At 37.2% G+C, this 21,383-nt stretch overlaps 1 protein-coding gene and 1 long non-coding RNA gene across 3 annotated transcripts in view; both read right to left on the reverse strand.

The window, feature by feature from the left end:
• LOC309496068 (E3 ubiquitin/ISG15 ligase TRIM25-like) overlaps positions 1 to 21,383 on the reverse strand; it is a 136,583-nt gene that overhangs the window by 105,552 nt on the left and 9,648 nt on the right. The window contains exon 5 of one of the 2 annotated variants that reach the window (XR_014204951.1): positions 11,540 to 11,661. Coding sequence is in view for 1 of the 2 variants with exons in the window: in XM_082166021.1 (XP_082022147.1) it covers positions 17,566 to 17,714 (149 nt within the window). In the remaining variant the exon portion in view is untranslated. Of the gene's footprint in view, positions 1 to 11,539; positions 11,662 to 17,386; positions 17,715 to 21,383 lie in introns of those variants that run through there. The other variant, XM_082166021.1, reaches the window with a different exon arrangement.
• On the reverse strand, positions 13,877 to 14,866 carry LOC309496155. The gene is made up of 2 exons (XR_014205013.1): positions 14,742 to 14,866; positions 13,877 to 14,455 (listed from the first exon to the last, which is right to left on the reverse strand). It is a non-coding gene; the product is annotated as an uncharacterized lncRNA (long non-coding RNA).

Below are 21,383 nucleotides of genomic sequence, written 5' to 3' on the forward strand. Positions count from 1 at the left end.
TCGTGGGTATGGATGAAACCCACAATAGAAATTTGGACAGGCGGTAGCCTGGGGGTCGTTTTAGCGACGCCCGCTTTGATCGTCACTCTATTATTCAGCTTTCCTGGGGTCTCTCTTAGGTTCTGTGTCTAAGTGAAATGAAAGAAACAAATCACAACAGAGTGGAGAAAGAGACAAGGTTGAAGGTAGGGAAGATCAGAGGGAAACACAACACAAGGAAGTGCATTGGTCTGCAATGAAATGTCACAAACAATAACACGGGGAGCGTTATTTAACCTGTTAAGCTGCAACGCCACTTTTGAAAAATCCCCAGAAATGACATACCCAAACTGAAACAGATACAGTTCATGAACCCTTTGCACTAAAAGCACAAGTATGATCTCATTTGAAAGCTGACACCTGGTAGTTTATTGTAAATGTAGAATTAATTATTGTCATAATGAAAAAAACATTTTTTAAATAGCTTCAAAGTTTTGTAAAGTTATTAGAAATTTATTTTTATTAAACATATTCATGAAAATAAAATTGAAGTGGGCCCTGGAGCAATCTAGAAATGCACTGCAGCTAAAGCCATATGTGTGACCATGTTATATTTAAAATCTGAAAATGATAAGTCTAAAACTCTGTATTTGGTTAAATGTTTTTCAAGATCATGTCAAATTACTTTATTTTGATTAGACTCTAAAAATGCTACTGATGTTTAGTCATCATCTAAGTCATCTATTCAGTCTATTGTCTCTATTGTTTTGTGGTGCAAACGAGCCCCATTCAGTCTCAGTCTCCCCAGTACACATTCACACACCTCTCCAGCCTGGTTATGGATCTAAATATGCATATCTTTTGTCTGCATTATAGTTACTAACGACTGGCTATTCACAGGCTATTCATAGGGTTTCAATCCCTAATTCATTTTATCAAAGTTCTCACTTATATTTGAAACTGTATCAAATGCACTAAAACATTTCAGAAAAGCATTACTATTTAGAAAAAAAACCCATAAAAGAATAACTTCTAGGTGACAGGTGCACCTGAGCTAGCTAGCATGTTAGCTTAGCACACCATCAATACACGACCATTTATGAGATTAAAACTATGTTTGTGCTTCAAACTTATTTTATAACGCAAGTCGATTGTTTTAAATAATCTTCTGTGATCTAATTTGGCTTCAGATAAAAAAAAATCTGAAAGAAAATATATTATTTATAGTATGCACGATGATAAAGTCTATATCGATTAGCATTACATTATAAATATAATCTATTATTATAAAAATACCTGGCATTGCTTGAAGAACACTCAAATATCAAATATCATTTGCAATCATGTTTATTGTCTTCAAAACGTCTATATCTGCATATTACAGCGATCTCTGTGTTAGCTTTGTGTGTAGCTGCTGCTACCAGTGACGTCCTTGAAGGTCACATGATTATGTCTCTTCTTCATGTTCCATATATGGAGTATTATTGTGCATATAGCGCCCTCAGGCTATTGGTATGAATTGAAAACACAGCACATCTCAGTAAGAAGCGCTCATAATGATTACATCGACGCATTTGGGTATAAATTCAATAAATATTATTCCTGTCTATAGAAATATGATGTGAATCTATGAGAATATCAATATTTCTCCAAGTCTGCACATTTTTGAGCTAAAAGCCCTGAGGGACGTTGTTTTGTGAATCGCTGTCATGACAACAGCACGGAGTTTTTTTTTCTGAATGGACCAGCTGACGCTCATAATTCATATTAAAGGTATCAACGCATTTTTCCATTTCATAACTCCTGACACAAAATAAGACATAACTGTCACTATAAGTTTCTCAGAATACAATAGTTGTCAAATACTGAAACTTGAGTCTTATATCTTTTTAATGATGTATAGTTTGTCAAGGTAAAACATTTAATCTGATAGTAACTTTGAACTAAATAAATAAAAAAACGCTTCAGTGCGCCGACGCACTGGTGAGGGTTAACAGGTTAAGGAAAATAAATCAAATAAGATAAAATAAAATAAAATAAAGAGGCCTAAGCCTTATTAACACTGCGAGAGTTCCTGATCGGGCCAGGAGATGCGTGGGTTATCGGGACAGGACCTCGAAAGAAGGTGTGTCTTAGAGAGAGAAAGGTGAGTCCAAGCACTTAAAATACACCCGAAGGAATAGCTAGTATTCTGTGGTTCCTAATAAGTGGATGGGTTCTATCAAATTTTAGTTTACCTGGGGTGAATAGAGGTCATCCAGGTGGAAACCAGCGGGCGCGGTCAGACTCTCCGACGGTCCCAACACCAGACAGAGCGCCGTGTCAGTAACGCCGGACAAATGATCCCCGCCCACCGGAAACCACCAGGGATGACTTTTGGATTACCACAGTGCACTGACTGAGTCCTGCCAATAGATACACAATAAGGGATTAAAATGTTAGACTTAAAGTAAATTAAGGCTTTCTGGTTTCATCAAATTGAGTAAATAGGTATGCAGGAGTCAGAGGCAAAGGCTTTACTAAAATAATGATACAACAAAAGGAAATTACGATAATTGGTTGTAATTATCAGAATAACCTACCCCCCCTTTGAAAAGGCTGGGGAAAGAGAAAAAAAAATTATCAATGAAATAAAATTCAAATAAACAACACGGGCTTGGGACGCAGGCAGAGGGATAGGCCCTGCAGTGGGTTTGTGCCACATTGTTGTTAGTGAACACAATTTAAATTAAAATTCAAACTAGTTTAAATTCAAATTCAAATAAGCATGCAAGGAGAGGTCCAAAATAGTAATAATAAGGAAGGAAAGAAAATCAGAATGATAACAGTGATGTATCAATACTAAAAATAATCAAAACTGAAATTCAGAATGACTTCCTATAATCCTTACAATAACACTGAGGTTATTAGTATTGATTATAAAAATAATCAAACAAAAAGGGTGGCAATGAGACACTTCAATTGCAGGCTGGGGGTTAAACAGATATTGATAAGTCGACCCAAGATCGCCACACGGTGGCGTGCTTCTTCCTAGGTGGACCCTATCAATGAACTGAGTGAATCAAATCTAAGTTTTTAATTCGAAAAGTTTTCTTTTTTTCGAACTTAACTTAAAGTGTGACAGTCAAAAACAGAAAAAGGAATTGTCTAACTCCAAATAATATCAGCATAAGCTAAGCTTGAATGCAGTTAAGTATTTGAGAGAGAAAATGAATGCAGAGAGAAAAAGAAATTGAAAGCAGGTATTATCTTAGAACGCCACGAGATGGCGTAGTTGCGCTCGCGCAGGCTGACGTCAGTGGGAGGCGACGCTCACGCAGGATGACGTCGGTGGGGGGCGCGTAATTTGAGCCCTGCCACACCTCTAGAGGCTGCCCTCTAGTGTCGGTGACGTGATTCAGCAGTTAAGACAGCAGATTTTTTTATCTGTGGAATCACGTGGTGTTTTGCGCTTCTGTTGCATGCGGAAAACTGACGCGAGTTTCACAACATGTGACTAACAGGAATTACACATTATACATTACACATTGAGACGGTTTTAGAATAAGAACAGGGATTATCATCTTTTCTTAATTCAATAAACTGGTCTCCAATTACTCATTACATATAAAACGGTTTACATAAAAACAGGTATTAAAACTTCGTGTTTTAATCACTAGAAACTGTGAGCAAACAGGCATTGAACATCTATTTACTTAAGCTGTGAGCACAACAGGCATCAGAACAGCTGTGAGCAGGACTTATCATCTGCTCATCTCCCATAAGCATTAATCAAAATAGCACTTTTATGATTTTTGCGTAGGTTTACGAAATTGGATCGCGAGGCCAATTTCTGACCAGGAGCTTATCGTTAACGTATTGTATATCATAAGGCCTATTACGACTGAAAACTATCAGATTTACGTCTTCGTCCTAAAAGAGATCCTTCGTCTTCATTTAGTCGGTTTAAATCATGTTACATGTATCAACTGCAAAGAGTTTTGCTTCGTCTTTACAGAGACAGATGTAATGTCATGAACTGCAGTTTTAGCAGAGCTGGGCTGGCTTTGTGCCCGCGATCAGCTGGGTGAGTTCGCCTTGGCGACTTATCTCACAATTCAAAACGCGCGTATAGCCTACAATTATTAATACCAATAATACACATTCAACTGAAACTAAATTTGCCCACAAAAATGAAGTTTGAAACTGCTCGAAATGTCTCCACCATAATACATGTAGCGTAAATGCCTCTGGGTTAATGCGAATTAGCTCAAGAATATAGGGAATTTTGGCAATATTAATATTTATAACGCATGGTCATAATTCATAAATCGCATATGCATTTACTTTATCAATTATAGGAAATGCCTCGTTCTGTACTGTCTGATCATTACAGTTAAGAAGAAGTATTCCTGTTTACAAAACTCCAAGAAATTTTGTCCTCTGGCCACGAAGACAAAACCTCCTTGGGTTTATTAATAAAAACTATTCAAAGTAGTTTTATAATATAGAGCCTGTAGCTTTATAGATCTTTTGTTTCATTGACTTTATAAAAAGTGGGTTTTCAAACACAGAGCCAGTTAAAAGTATAAATGGGTTTATTAATAAAATGGCACACACTAGAGATTATATAAACTACAAACATAAACGTACGTAAAAATGCAAACAAACGAATAAACATTTAACCGAACAAAAACATAAACATAGCGTGATCAGAATGAAAATGGAATGAAAGAAAGAAAGATATAGAGGGAAGATAGAGGGTAACTTAAATCACAGACCTAAGACCTAGACACCTGGAACAGCTTTTATAGGAATCAATATACTTGCGAGATGTGGTACTCTTTCAGTGTGATGCTGAAAAGGGGACGCGCGTGCGCGTGTCCGGCTGGTTTGCGTCTAGCTTCTTCTTCTGGGTCGTTTCGAAAAACGATGTAAAGGCTCACTTGAATTTAACGTTACCGGAAAAGTTCAGATTCGTCTCCCGGGATGGGAGAGGCTGGAAATCTTAGTTGCAAAGACCGGCAGCTACGACTCGAACATGGGTTCGTTCGATGGAGAAGGCCAGGGCCTCCTTCAGATGTTCCTTGGAGAAACGCTGCGCCGGGGAGAAGGGTCCAGAGAAGTTGGATGAGTTGAGAGTGGGAAGAGATGAGAGAGCGAAGAGAAGAGATTTTGGACTTTTATCAGTGTCCCAGGTGTCGTCCCCTCCTTCGTGTAGGACGAATCAGCTGTCGAGATTTTTCGAGCGGGAAGATTCCTTTGTCCGGTTAGACACGCCCACTCGAATGAGTCATGATTGACTTTAGCTGGAGAGGATTTTCTCCAGACATATGAACTTATAAAACAATGCGCATCACTGAATTCTGTTATTGGAATTCAACTCCGTTAGCTGGAGAGGATTACAGAGATATCAAAAATAGAATCTAGGCGTTGTAGCCATGCAACGATACATTATTATGCATTTGTATAGGCAATAGCAGTTCTATTAAGGTCACAAATAGGACATATGCTTTCCTATGGGTTACACACACCTCTTAACACACAAATTTATATATTTAGTACCTTTAGGAGTGACTTTATGGGTAAAAGTCCTTTTCTGTAGGGGGTTTCTGTTTCACAGTCCAGAGTGTGTTTGTATGTGTGTGTGTGTTGGAATGTTGCGACCCTGTTATCTCATGCATAGGGCTGGATAGCTCTGTGGTCAAATTTTATGACCTGCCAATGAGCTCGGGTTACGGGATGCGATTCTACTGGGAGAACATTCTTCAAAAATACATTTCAGATCCAAACACTCGAAGATCATAACTGTATGATCACAACAACATTAATCACACATACATACAGGAAATTCAGATACCAGTCTGAGTTACACACATTTTAAGTTAAACACAAAAGGATGTTGGTGTGTGTGTGTGTGTGTGTGTGTGTGTGTGTGTGTACGTGTGTGTGTGTTCTGGAATGTCACGAGTCTGTGAGGTTGTAAAAGTCACAGGGAGTCCAGAGCTGAAATGGGGGTTTTAGAGGGGATTCTAAGAAAACAGGGTTTCCTTATGTGACTCAAATGTCCCTCGGGGGAGCCACAAAGATGCAATTTTGACCGTTCAAGCAGACTTGGAGATCAGGATTTACTAATTTGAACAGCATGTGACCGCATGTCATAGTCATTGTCGTTACACACTGCCCATTAAAAGTTCCTATTTTTGCCCTTCGAAATATTATGATAGTTAAAAGACATGGCTACAAGTGAGACTGTGTATCGTGATTCTGTACTATTCTGCTAGTTGAAAATGTATTATGCAGTAACATAATATTACTCTGAGAGAGTGTGTGTGGTGATTTGTGCATACATGTCAGCGCGGCATCGCTCGTCAAGTTCGTAGAGAGCTTATTCAGTCCATTTTAAATTCTGATTTTGGCCGCCTCTCAAATGGGTTAAACCATCGATATATTGCCTATGAAGTTCAAGTAAATGCGCTAGAAAATCCGCAGTTATTCAAGGATGTGCATTTATTGCATGAACGGAGAAAGCGCCTACGCCTGCATGATTTCATCTGACGGTAGCATATTATAATCTATCTGTTCCGTGAGAGCAGAACGAACAAGCCTTTATTGACGTTTTTAAATATGAAAACTCCAAAAAGCAACGAAATTGTCAGACATCCATTAGTGCATGTTCACAGAGGAAAACAACTGAAATACAGCGCTGGTTGTTCTCTCGAACGATACTCGACGACAACGACGGAATCCTAAGCCGTGGGCGAATTAACGTTAATGGGTGTATTAAATTGTATGAAATAATGCAGAAAAAAAGCACAAAACACTGCAGAGAAAGCAAGTTCAGCAGCTAAAATTTGCTGAGGTGAAGTGACAGCTAGTAACAGCAGACAAATGGCTAGCATTGACATCAGCGGGAATATCAACTAAACGGATGAGTTATAAAAACATTCACCCTCCTCACAGTTGTTATGAAGGGCAAAATTAGCTGTATAGACCAAAGCCACATAGAGATCCAGGCTGTAAACATGTTTTTTTCTGCTGTAAAGTTGGTCATTTTAAAATGGGGAGACAGATTTGACTCACTTCTGCAGCCGCCTGCTTGTACAACGCTGAACGCTCTCACTAAAGTGTTGCCCACAGCGCCGCCACTGGCCGGCGGGCTGAATCGATTCATAGGATTTGATGAATCGATATTGAATTGAGAAACAAATAATTGCAATGCATTGATGAATCGATATTTTTACCCAGCCCTAGTACAGTTCAGCCTATTATTAATTTTTATCCAAAGAGACGGAACTATTTGCACAGTGTTTATCAATGGGAAGTACATCATGCTAAAATAATCTGTCATATACTGTGGCTCACATTAATGGGGTCGCTTGCAAGTCGCAGCAGCACGAATTACATGACCAGCAACATATTCTGCTTTAAATATTGTGCATAGTTACAGTAAGTGGTGGTTTCATACATTATTTTATTAAAGTGCATTTGTCAGTGCCGCACTCGTACTGACTCTTACTCTGCCTGACAGAAAGAAAAGCTTGTAGCTTACTGAAGGCGGAGCGTTTTGACCAATCAGATGAAAGGGACGTTTCAGTGCCACCCACATGTGCAAATGAAATATCGAACCCATAAACCGATTTGTAAACCACAAACGAAAAATTTTAAATCGAGCCAAAATCTCTTTTTTTTTAAACTAAACTAAAAAACGAATAAACCAGCTGGTTTTCATTTCTCGTTATTCCATTCCAAACAGGAAATGAAATGACCCGTTCCGTATTAAACGCGTACAGAACGCAGTTTGTCCTCAAAAATCAAGATTGTCCCTTATTTTCTTTTGCTGAAGTTGGCAAACCTATTTTCTAAGATCAGAAAATATAGGTTTTTAATTTATTATTTGTAACTAAAATGTTTTAAAAGAATTGGGGATGTGTAAAAGCAATATGTGTTTTATGACAAAAATTCCACACCGATCAGTAAAGGGAAATGTGAATGGTGTCATTGCGGTGTGTCGTCACTTAAGCACTCACCTGACAGTCTCAGTCACACAAGGGGAAATCCCACCATAGGTCAGTTCCAAAAGGGCAAAGTCCAGCCTGGCTTTTGCAATTCAATAGCATACTCTCTCCCCGCACCTGCTCTCTATCTATCTTCATCGCCGGCGGCCCTAACCGACCGCGAACGACACCCCCCTCCCAAAGAAAAAGGTGAATACCGCCGTATTGTCTTTAACAATGTAACTGGAACCGAGCCCGCTTCCATCGTCTTTTGCGCTCCATTTAAACCTTTTTCCACCCCTAGTCTCTCAATATACAGCTCCCGCCCTGGTGTTTCTCATTTCTCAATCAGTCTCATTAATTAGTTGCCCAGACAATATCCCAAAACACAACACACATTACAATATTAATGTAATTCACTTTCATCAGGAAGTAATGTTTCAATGGAGAATGTCAAACGCTCTCATTAGCTTCTTCTGCATCGGGCAGGACGTTCATAGATGAGTGAACCATGTGATCTATACGATGACCTTTGACCTTCCTGAAAGATGAGCCAGTCCCACTCGATTAGGACCTCTGTCAGTATTTCTACATGTTAAAGAAACCTACTGTACCTGAAAAACTTAATTTAATTTCTGTTCTTTATCTTTTGTATTTGTCCTATTGGGTGTAATTTGGTGCTTTGTTTTTATTTTCAATAACAAAAATGAAACTGTTTGAATGTTTATAAGCGACACAAATCAAAGACACGAATCGAACACTAAATAAACGTCTATTGTATCCTTCACATCTTCTGTCAAGCTCAGTTGTAAATGAAGCATCAGAAGTTGATCAAAGAAGAGTGTTTCTCATGAACCTGAACCTGAAACTTGTGTGAGAGAGATTGAATAATTCTATCAGGATTATGAGTTATGTTCTTTTTTTTTTAAAGTGCTGTAAATGTTCAAAACTGAGTTATACTGACTGAGTTTGGTCTTTTTATAATTAGTCAGCACTGTGACACACAAGCCATGATACAGCTGTGCTCAAAAGTTTGCACACCCTGGCAGAAATTGTGACATTTTGGCATTGATTTTTAAGGATAGTGATCATATGAAGCCATTATTTATCACATAGTTATTTGGCTCCTTTTTAAATCATAATGATAACAGAAATCACCCATATTGTCCCTGATCATAATGATAACAGAAATCACCCATATTGTCCCTGATCATAATGATAACAGAAATCCCCCAAATGTCCCTGATCAGAAGTTTACGTTGAGAAGTCGAGTTGCCAGAAAGAAGCCTTCACTGCTGCAATGCCACAAAAACACCTTGACACTCTTCACAGCTTCTGACACACTGGAATTAGGAGTGACGAGTGAAGTGTTCAGGTCACAGTTAATGGTTACATAAAATGTAGGCTAATATACTGCAGGCCAATTACTAAGCTCACATTCATGTTACCAGGTAAAAGTGTATCTGTTATTATTATTTATTATTTAATTATAGTTATTAATTATATTATTTTATTTATTTTTAATTTCGTGATTTTAAATTCTGCTTTAAAAACTTTTTTATTTTTTATTCTAATGTTCTTCTAATAATCATAAAATGTACTACAGCTGCCAAACAAAACCAGAGAGAAATGTATTCATGAACCTTTAAAACAATCTAATTAAATCTTGGGCACAAAACATTCATTCAGCCAGTAAGAAAAAAAAGAAACCTGTCGGATATATACTGTATATAGGCTAAATGTGTTCAATTATATTATATATCAATTGTTTGTTAATATGTAATTATATATATATATATATATATATATATATATATATATATATATATATATATATATATATATATATATATTTCACTTATAAGATTGATAATATCAGGGACAAAATTATAACTATGCAACCATCTACTACAGTATCTCATCAGGGAGTGCAGTGAAGTCTACCTAAGGAAAAATTTTATTCATTTGTTGCTATAGGAGAGGAAGAATTCGCTAAACTCATTAAATCATCTAAATCGACAACATGTATGTTAAGCCTGTTTTATGCTTCTGCGTCGAATCGACGGCGTACCCCCGCGGACCCCTCTGCGTCGACGCGAACCTCGACGCGACCCCTCCGCCGTAGCTTGACGTGCACCTCCAAAAAATTGTAACTACGCGTCGCGGTGACGCGTAGATTCATTATGGAGGATTCGCCAATCCTTCCCCTGTCTTCGTGCACTGGGCGTACAGACCACCTTCGCTGACGTCTTCTTTTTCTTCTACGATTAAACATTTGCAATAAAATCATTTGTTGTTCAACGTTGATTAGCTCCAGCTGCAACAACACTCTCTCTCTTTCGCTCGCCATTGTCGGAAATGAAAAAGCGGAACCGGCGCATGGAACCAAAACAAACTAGGAAAGAGATTCGCGAACCACACCACCCCCCTAGCGTTCTGGCGGTGAAATGCACCGCAACCCGACGCAGAACCATAAAACGGTCACGACGCCGTTGGAGTGACGGCGTAGCTACGCCGTGGAGTTGACGCAGAAGCATAATGAGGGCTTTAGACCCTATACCGACTAAGCTACTGAAAGAGATGCTTCCAGAGGTCATAGATCCTCTTCTTAATATCATCAATTCATCTTTGTCTCTAGGATACGTACCAAAAACCTTTAAGCTGGCTATGATTAAACCGCTTGTTAAAAAAAACGCAACTTGATCCTACAGAATTTGTCAGGACCCGGATACGAACTCGGGTCTCCGGTGTGAGAAACAGTACCCTTAGCAAACTGAGCCACTAATAGTCGGCAGAACCCAGAAGATGAGGCAGACACAGCAGTACTAGAGATGATGTTTTAATAATGTAAAAAGTAAAGTTCTTCAGACAAAAAAAATATAAATCCACAACGTCAAAAGTAATTCCAAGAGAAAAAAGGATAATCCACCAACAAAAGGTAAATCCACAAGGAAAGTAGGTACAGCAGAAAAAGCTTTAAAAAATAATCCAAAACGTAAACGAGTACCAAAACAGAGTTCCACAAGAGAGTCCAACTGGAGCAACAAACGTTCACAGCTTCACATAAGGCTGGGTGCTAACGTACAAACACAGAGCAAAGAACTGAGGAAAACAAAGGGTTTAAATACATACAAGGGAAACGAGGCACAGGTGCAAATGATTACTGGAAACAAGGGAAAACAAAAGAATCAGACAAAAAGCACAATGGGGGCCTCTAGTGGCCAAAAACAGAAAACCCCGGCCGAATGCTGACAGAATTAGTCAATTACAGGCCGATCTCGAATCTACCCTTTCTGTCAAAGATACTAAAAAAGGCAGTATCTTCAGAACTATGTTCCTTTTTAGAAAGAAATGATATCTGCCAGGATTTTCAGTCAGGATTTAGACCGTACCATAGTACCGAGACTGCTCTCTTTAGAGTCACAAATGATTTGCTCTTATCATCCGATCGTGGTTGTATCTCGCTATTAGTGTTACTCGATCTTAGTACTGCATTTGACACTATTGACCACAACACTCTTTTAAATAGACTTGAAAATTATGTTGGCATTAGTGGAATTGCATTAGCATGGTTTAAATCATACTTATCTGACCGTTATCAGTTTGTAGCAGTAAATGAAGAGATGTCTTATCGATCACAAGTTCAGTATGGCGTACCACAAGGCTCAGTACTAGGACCACTGCTGTTCACTCTGTACATGCTACCCTTGGGAGATATCATTAGGAAGCATGGAATTAGCTTTCACTGTTATACTGATGATACTCAGCTGTATATTTCTTCACAACCTAACGAAAACTACCAATTCACAAAATTAATGGAATGCATAGCTGATATAAAAAATTGGATGACTAGTAATTTCCTACCACTAAATTCTGAAAAAACAGAGATTCTAATTATTGTACAAAAAACGTCCTCACGTAATAACCTAGAATACTATCTTGATGGCTGCTCTGTTAAGTCTTCATCGTCGGTTAGGAACCAGGGTGTGCTCTTTGATACCAATCTTTCATTTGAAAGTCACGTGTCTAGTATCTGTATCTGTCTCATTGACAAATGCGGAACAATTTGTTAATGCGTTCATGACCTCAAGGCTAGATTATTGTAATGCTCTACTGGGTGGTTGCCCTGCACGCTTAATAAACAAACTACAGCTATTTTAAAATGCAGCAGCTCGAGTTCTTACCAGAACCAGGAAGTATGACCATATTAGCCCTGTTCTGTCAACACTGCACTGGCTCCCTTTTAAACATTGTATACATTTTTAAATATTGCTGATTACTTACAAAGCACTAAATGGTTTAGCTCCGCAGTACTTGAGCGAGCTCTTAATGCATTATAGTCCTTCACGTCTATTGCGATCTCAAAATTCCGGCCAGTTGATAATACCTAGAATATCAAAATCAACTGCTGGCAGTAGATCCTTCTCCTATTTAGCACCAAAACTTTGGAACAGTCTTCCTAACATTGTCCGGGAAGCAGACACACTTTGTCAGTTCAAAGCTAGTCTAAAAACACATCTCTTTGACCTAGCATACACATAACACATTATAGACTTCTATAATTCAATGTTAGGCTGCATAGATCAGGTCAGCCGGAACCGGGAACACTTCCCATAAATCCTGATGTACTCGTTACATCATAAGAAGAATGGCATCTATGGTTTATCTATGGAAGAATGTTTTTTGTATATCCCGAGGTTTTCCCGCAGCCTGGCGGATCCAGGCTGTATCCAGATCTGATGAAGGACCTGCATCTGGATCCGATGTCATAGCGGGGTGCTAAAGTGCCAACTAGTTTCTCCTTATGGAGGATCCCTTTACCACTCTACAGATAAAGCGTTGTCGGGAAAATTCGGTTCGTGTATCTCCCCCGAAGTGATAAAATTCTGTATCAAACTGTTAAGGCCAGACAAGTAGTTTTTTAAGGCTTGGTTTGTAGGGAATTACAAACCTGCGCACATATATTTAAACGCGCATACCAATAGCCTGAACTCGTAATTACGCATGTGCACGCCATCAGCAAGTTTCGCATTTAAAGTCTGTGTAGAGTTTCATATTGAAACGGTGTCGTCTTGGCGGCCCCTAAGTTAATAACTAATGATCGTTGCGACGGAAGTGAATCAATCAAATTAGCTTTAGCTGGAAAATAACTTTATTCAAGAACTGCTATAAAGCCAAAACAATCTCTGTTACTTTAAACTATCCTTCTTTCTCTGTAAAGCCGCTTTGGAACAATCTTCATTGTTAAAAGCGCTATATAAAGGAAGATGACTTGACTTAATAATACAACAAAGAACAACAGATCAAAGACTGTTATGTTTTTCAGATACAGCGTGTTTCTTTAACAGAAATACTGACAGAGGTCATAATCCAGTGGGAATGGCTTATCTTTCAGGAAGGTCAAAGGTCATCGTAGAGATCACATGGGTCGCTCAACTATGAACGTGCTGCTAGATGTAGAAGAAGCTAATTGTGTTTGACAGCCTCTATTGAAACATTACACTTTTTTATTTACGGTAAACTGGATTAGATCAGAATAATTGTGCTCATACTTTCACTGATCAAGGGTTTACAGTGCGATCAAAGGATCTGGGTTTATATATTTCACATTTATTAATAAACTGACATTTATCAATTTTACAAAAAAAATGTATTTAACGATACATTTTCAATTGAAAGGTAATTTACACACACACTAGAGCTTAGATCGGGCCCAAAAAAAATCAAGCCCGACCCTACCCGAGCCCGGCCCGATACATTAACTGTAATTATGAGCCCGAGCCCGATTTAAACCCGACTATTTTTTAATACGTGGGCCGTTATAACTGACGTTCTCAACTACAATTCCGAAATCTATTTAGAATTATACAGAAATCTGTTTAGAATTATCTTAATGAATAATGCAACAAGGACGAAGCATGTAAACTGCGTTGTTTGTTTATTCAGAATGGAATGGATCGCAAATGGATCCGAATGAAGAAACGTAAAAAAAACAAAAAAAACATGAACAATGATGAACACAGAAAATGAACAAGAATGACCTTTGGATGGCCTAGGACTGGAGAAGTAACAAAAGAGGACATTGAAGGCTGACTATCATCCTTTCTGTCATGGCATGCTTCATGTGTCTGTTCATCGTCGAAGTCCCGTTTTGTTGCTGTCGTAGGCGAGCACTTAATGCACTCGACAAAGCCAACACATATGTTGTCACTGCCCACGACTTGTTTAAAATGGTTCCATACCTCCGACTTTCCTCCAAACTCAAAGTTTGCTCAAAGTTAATTCTCCTGTTTTTCTTTTTTTTCTTTACATCTTCAAGCTCCATGTTGCACTTAAGCTACACAGTACAGCACAGCAGGCCCAGTGTGATGCGTGCGAGTGGAGGAGACGCTGCGCATGACACGTGACGTGTTGCATTTTGTAACTTTGTAGCCTAACTTGTGCAACTTTGTACACATTTGTTTCTTAGGCCTACTTTGCTAAAAATATATATAATATTTCTGATAATGGCATAGCTTACTCCCCACCCAATTAGGCTAATAAAGTAATGATTAAAAAAAACACAAATGCTTGATCAAGGGCCCGGCCCGGCCCGAGGATAGTGGCGGGAAATATCGGCCCATGGGTCGGGTCAGATCAAGTTCGGGCTCGGGCAGAGAATCTAAGCTCTACCACACACACACACACACACACACACACACACACACACACACACACACACACACACACTGATCTTACTGTCTATATGAGGATTCATTACACATTTATTCTGACATGTTATTTCACTGACAGAAGGTCAGCTGTGTTATTAATGTAATGAAGAGAAAATAAGAGACTCTATAACATCTCACTGTTACTGATTTATCATGCAGCTCAAAGCATTATGGGTAGAATCTCTCATCAGTCTATTCTCATTCATCAACAAAGTTTCACTGATGATCCAGAAAGGACCCTAAACCCAGGATAGAGCGGTTGAGTGAATGTGGTCTGGACTGTGTGTATGAGGCTCAGTGTGTCAGAGACGCTGTAGAAGGACAGAGTTCCTGCACTGTGATCCACACACACTCTTATTCTCCTGCTGATGGACTTCACAGGGAGATCAGTCTTTATGTTATTGTGTGTGAATGAGAAGCTGGAGGAAGAGCAGATCAAACTCCAGGACTGATTATTAAGTCCAAACCGACACTCATTACTCCGTCCCTTCCTGCTGATGCTCTTATATGACACTGATATACACGCATATTTCCCTCTCCACTCAATCTCCCAGCAACAGGTTTCACACACACTCTCTCTACACAAAACCTGAGGCCACACATCAAATCTGTCTGGATGATCAGGATACTGTAACGCTTGGACCGGATAACTCGAGAGAAATCGAGGGAAGAAAGAGCTTGAAGGCGAAATGGCTGTGATCACGCACATTTAATGATAAGTGCACAGGCAATGCAATCCTCTCATACATGAGAGCTACTCTTTCTTAGCGTCACAAAACTTAGTCAACAAATAAAATATACAGGAAAAGGGTAGAGCACGTCTAGCATCTACAATGGTCTCAACTCATCTTCCTCTCACCTCCAACAACGTCACCACGCATAGTACACGTCATTAGTGATGTAACCATCTCTCTTAAAGGGCACACTGCACTATAATGTGATAAACATGAATACACAGTAACGATCGTTACAATACGGCTGAAGCTCTCTGTCAGTGTCAGCATGGCCGTAGCCAGCTATGAGGTCACCGAGGTCCGGACCTCAGTATTTTTTTTTATATTCAAAAATAAAAATTTGAAAAACATCCGTGAAAGCGGTTGACTCTTCTATCAGTGCCTGAGAAAAACGCGTGTCCCCATTCAGTATCATGTTAAGTTTTATGTCAGTGTCATTATTCTAACGTTATATTTGTTACTTGTTACGAAATAAAAAGTCTCTCACCTAAAAAGAACCGTAGCCTACTTTCCTGTCCCGTCAGTCTCGTTGCACGTCCTCTTCAATTGCACGCGCAAATGCGGCAGCACGTGCTTTATGTCACTTCATTATAAATAAAGCGCAAAAGAAACTACAAGCCTGATGCAACAACATCGTAGTTGATGTCAATTTGTAAGTCATGAAATTACCAAAAAGTGCCAATAAATTACGCAACTTACGTTTGGAATGATTTACATGCAGGTTTATGTTCATTCAATGTTCATTCTATTCATCAGGATCAGTGGTCATGTTCATCAGCTCATGTTTGTGTATTTACCATGGTAACTGTTGTTTCCTTAACCCCAAAATGCCACTTTTTCACTGTGTTTTTGCACTATATTTCTAAATAACTGTGGTCTCACATACCAACTTATTTGTATTAACAAAAACTATTTTGGAACTGCTATTAATAGCCTTACCTTATACTCTTTATTCATCATCAGTAGGCCTATGTGTCATATTCTTATATACAGTATATATAAGGAATATTTTTCCTCTCCCCAAATTTGTCACTACCGAAACACAATATTAAATAATTTGATAAGGCTTATGACCTAATCATATTTTGTTTACATCTACCTGTCTTTGCTATTAAAAAAAAAAAAAGTTTTCACAGGTAAATCAATAACAATTACAATTTTGACAATATTTCAAGTGTATTTATAAGATTTGTTGTATTTTGAATCCAATCTTTCTTTGTAAAAGGCATTGTTAATCATACTGATTTCAAAGTTAAGGATTCATTAATAATAATAAATATGATAAATTAATATATACTTTATTTTTAGACAAAACATCCATGTTTCGGTCGTGACGGCACATTTTCGGTAGTGACAGTAAAACATACTAAGATACTAATGATTTGCATAACTGTACAAAAATTTGGTTTATTTCCCCAAAATAAATGATTATGTGTTCCCTTTTGTCACTACCAAAACAATGATGACATGTTTCGGTCATGACTGTTCGGGACAGCCACCTCCCAATTGACAGTACCCAATAAATGATGATTTTATATATATTAAGCTTACTGATATTTTAAATATTATTGTGGGATTCAATAGATAATAGAATGATATTGGTAAACATCTAAGATTTGAATACTTAAATGCTTTTTAAATGTGTTTTTTGGTTGTGGGACAGCAGTTTGCACCAATTCTGTAGAATGGCCCATATAGGTCAAATTCCTTAAAAAAAACGGTTGCAGCTTAATGTCCATGGGAAAATGTGGGTCCAATGGCCTAACCAGTAGAAAACCACTGCATTAGAGCACAAAGTTACAATTACTTATCCATATAGCAATGTTTATTATGGAAATCTATTACAGTAATCAGTATTGTTACATAACAAATTGTGATGCAATAAAGAAGGTCTAAATTAACAATGTTTATCCTCCAAAACAGACAGAACAGAGAGTGTAGAATGGCAAAAATGTTCCGGCAAAATACGTTACATGTATTTCTTAAAAAAAAAAAGCCTAAATTGAAAGATCAGGATATGAGGACAAAGAGGAGAGCAACAGAGAGGAAGAGGATAGAGATCAGAAGGAGACAAATGAGATGTCAAAGAGACAAAAAGAATGACAAAAGAATGTCTATTTTAAAGTTTATATTGTATATAATGAGTTGCATTTGTGGGTGTTATTATAGCACAATTCTTAACACCTTACCCCGGACCTCACTAATTTTCAAACCCTGGTTACGGCCTTGAGCGTTAGTAACCACTCTGTTCCCCTCAGACAGACTGAGGGCTTTATTCACTGTGTTCGGATCCAGAGTGAACTGATGGGAATCTGATGGAGAGAAAACACATCAGAATCAGGAATTATGAATCTGTCAGATCTGTCTAATATCCTGTGCAAATCATCATTATCATTATCCATCATCCAGGTCCCTGACACCCCCCTCTTAATAAAATATTGTCTAATCGTCTTCCCTGAATATTAATGTTGGTTATTATTCTGTTTATTATAATTAGGTCTATTATTATATTTACACTATTAAAATGGTAGAATGAATTTACCTTTAATTTGATATATTTTTTAAAGCAACTGATACATTAATTTAGCAAGGATCCATTAAATTGATTCACCAATAAGTGTAATAATATGGTTTACAAAGTTTTGAAGCATTTTAGGCCTATTGTTGGGGATTTTCAGTGTTTTCAGCCTTTGGTGATCTTGAGCTTTTTAAATTTCCATCTGATGACCAAAAATTAAAAATAATTGATACCAAATCTTGTTGAGGATAAAAACATAGTGGAATAGTTTTTACAGAAGAGGTTTCAGTTTGTTCTTCCTTTCCTGAAACTCTTGAAAAGCTATTTCATTTACTACTGTGATTTTACCTCTAAAACGTGGATCAATGTTTTTAATTGGCTTACAGTGAAAAATAATCATATTTAGGTTACACTTTATTTTAAGGTGATGTAGTGACATTGTACTTACTCTAGTAAGTACTGAGTAATATCAATTAACCCCCTGAGGTCTACGGTATCGCCGGCGATACCAGCTCGCTTTTTTTTTGTCAATGTAAAAGAAACTCATAAATACTCTGTTGACTTTGATTTTCCATAGGAGTTTCATACATCAATCGATTCTGTTAAATGTGTATTATTTTTGTGTATACTCACAATAAAAACAAAGTGTTGTGCTTTTTGCCAAATAAAGAAAAATAAACACGAAGCGAGTTCTGCCTTCTCTCTGCCAGTGAAGTCCATTCTGAAACGCGTCCGAAAATGAACAATAACTGAGCGAATACTCGGTCAAACAGGCATACAGACACACAGGCATGAAGCTTGAATTTTCTTCTTTTAAATGAAGTAATTTATATAAAAAACAAATATTCTAATCTTGTGAAATCTGTATTAAAAGAGAGCGATTCCAGTCGAGCTCATCTCATCTCATTACGTTATAATCGGCCCCCGCCCACGGAGAGCGCGCGCTATTCAAACGCAAATGACTGAGACGATCCCATACAAACTGTGAACGCCCACATATCAGCTCGAGAAAACACATCAAGTTTATTCAGATCAGTGTAGTTGTCTACACTGTCTCGCAGCGCTGTGAGGAATAATAATAATGGAAAACTTACCTCAGAAGTGCTGGTATTTCGAGGAGCAACGGATGGAATAATGTAGTAAGTTTTTTTTTTTCATTCTCAAGTAAATCGCGTTTCTGTGTGAATGAATGAACGCAGAGATGCGCTGTTTACCACAACTCGCAAAAAGACGGTTTAAATTTGAATTGCGTTTCTGTGTGTGAATAAATGATCTGCTTTTAGCAAACTATTTAGCTATACTGAGTAAAATCGATTGAAATATGTTGAAATAAAATGTATTTGTATAAGCAACGTATTAAACTGCAAATTAACATTTATATTCCTTATAATAAAAACGAAAGACCTATGTTACAGACATATGAAAGACAACATTTCGTTGATTAGTTTTGGATAGATTACACATTTTTACTGTAAAATATCTGCCACCTCAAATATGTTTGCCAATTTTTGCTAATATGTTAAATATAGTATGTTTTGTCAATGTAGGCTATATTCGAAGTTTGAAATATGTATGATAAAATGTATACTTTAGTTTTTACAAAGAAAGATTACACTTCAATTGTTGTTGTAATTGTAACCTTTTTAATAAAAAATATATATATTTACAAGGTAGATGTAAACAAATTTTAAAAGGTAAATATAAGCATTTTCTTTAAATAATTTTTATTGTGTTTTATTATTGACAAATTTGGGGAGAGGATACATATTCCAAAACTGAAAATACAGTATGAGAATTAACTGCACAATTAATAGACATGTTTTCCTTGGATATTATACAATTTGCAAGCAAAATTTGTGAAAAAAAAAAAAAATTGACATGCTTCCAACTGTGAACCAATTTGGTAGAATATATATATATATATATATATATATATATATACTGTATATATATTGCTCTTGCATTCTTTCTTGTGGCTATAGGTGACACACCTGAATGAATGGCTCATTAAGTATGCGGGCCCCATTGTCTCCTGAGGTGTGAACCACTACATATGCATGATGCTGTTGAATGGTTGACGCCCCTTGCGCATATTGCCTTTACAAACAAAAAGTGTTTTACAAGATTTAAATCAATGTATTGTGTTATGTGAATGATAAGGGCAGGATGATTTTCACATCATTTTGAAGAAAAAATTCTAGGCAAAGACATCAATTAGTCAAAAGTCTTATTGACACGTATTTAGTATGTGTTTTGTGGCCTTATTTCAGAAACTTTAGTTTTTAGTTTTTTCAATAACCATGCATAAACATTATTCTCTCAAAAATACAAACATGTACATGCATGTTGCTCACATATTATGGTAGCCCTGTTTGTGCTAAATAGAGTGTAATTATACCTTTGACATTAATATGTTTATAAGCAACTGAAAAAAGCACAAATGTCAGGGCATGTCAGAACATCTCAAGGACCCCAAAAACCCCTCAGACCTCAGAGGGTTAACTACATGTACTTCCTATAGAGTTACAGTTGGGGTTTGGATTAGGGTTAGTTACTTGTAATTATGCGCAATTTGTTATTACTATAGTAAGTGCATGTAGTAACGTGTAACCACGTCACCTTAAAATAAAGTGTTACCCATATTTATCCCTTAGTTTTATCCTGTTTTTGAAGAATATGTTGAATCCCCAGTTTAGGCCTGTCCTGTGTTAAAGTCACGAGTTCATTTCAAATCTTGCTTTTTTGGATGTCAGTAAGTATGATATAGTTATGCTCTCTTTCCCACTTTGTAAATGTGCAGTAAAAATTTTTAAATGACAGTAAAGACATTTAAAATGTTAATAAACATGTCTATTTTAAATCATTTAAAATAACTCACATTTCTATTTTTCATTTCATATTTCTATTTCAATCTTTCTGTTCATCAAAAAGTCCAGATAAAAACACCTCCATACATTCCAGATTATTATTTTACATTTTAAAACATATTAAAATAGTAAACAGTTCTTTTATTTAGTAATAACATTCCACAATATTACTGTTTTTACTGTATTTTTTATCAAATAAATTAAGTTCTTTCAAAAACATTTAAAAAAAACGTAACGATCCCAAACTTTTTATCGGGGGTGTATATTATAGATTTGTATTTATAATATATATTTTGTTGTATATTATTACTATTTTTCACCTATATATAATTAAAAAAGCATGTAAAGAGGAATTATATGTCACGGTTCATGAATTCACTCTCTCTCTTTCTGCCTGTATGTCAGTGTGTGTGTGTGTGTGTGTGTGTGTGTGTGTGTGTGTGTGTGTCAGGGTGATTGCCAATCACCGTAATTATTAGCGCCAGCTGTTGCCTATCAGCCGCGCTGATATATGTTCATTGTTTGGTGTCTTGTGTTGTCAGATCGTTGTGAGTATTCCCAGTGTCCTGTCCTGCTTCCAGTTCTCTTTGCTACCT

Source organism: Leuciscus leuciscus (genome assembly GCF_965113295.1).
Source record: "Leuciscus leuciscus genome assembly, chromosome: 4".
NCBI lineage: Eukaryota > Metazoa > Chordata > Actinopteri > Cypriniformes > Leuciscidae > Leuciscus > Leuciscus leuciscus.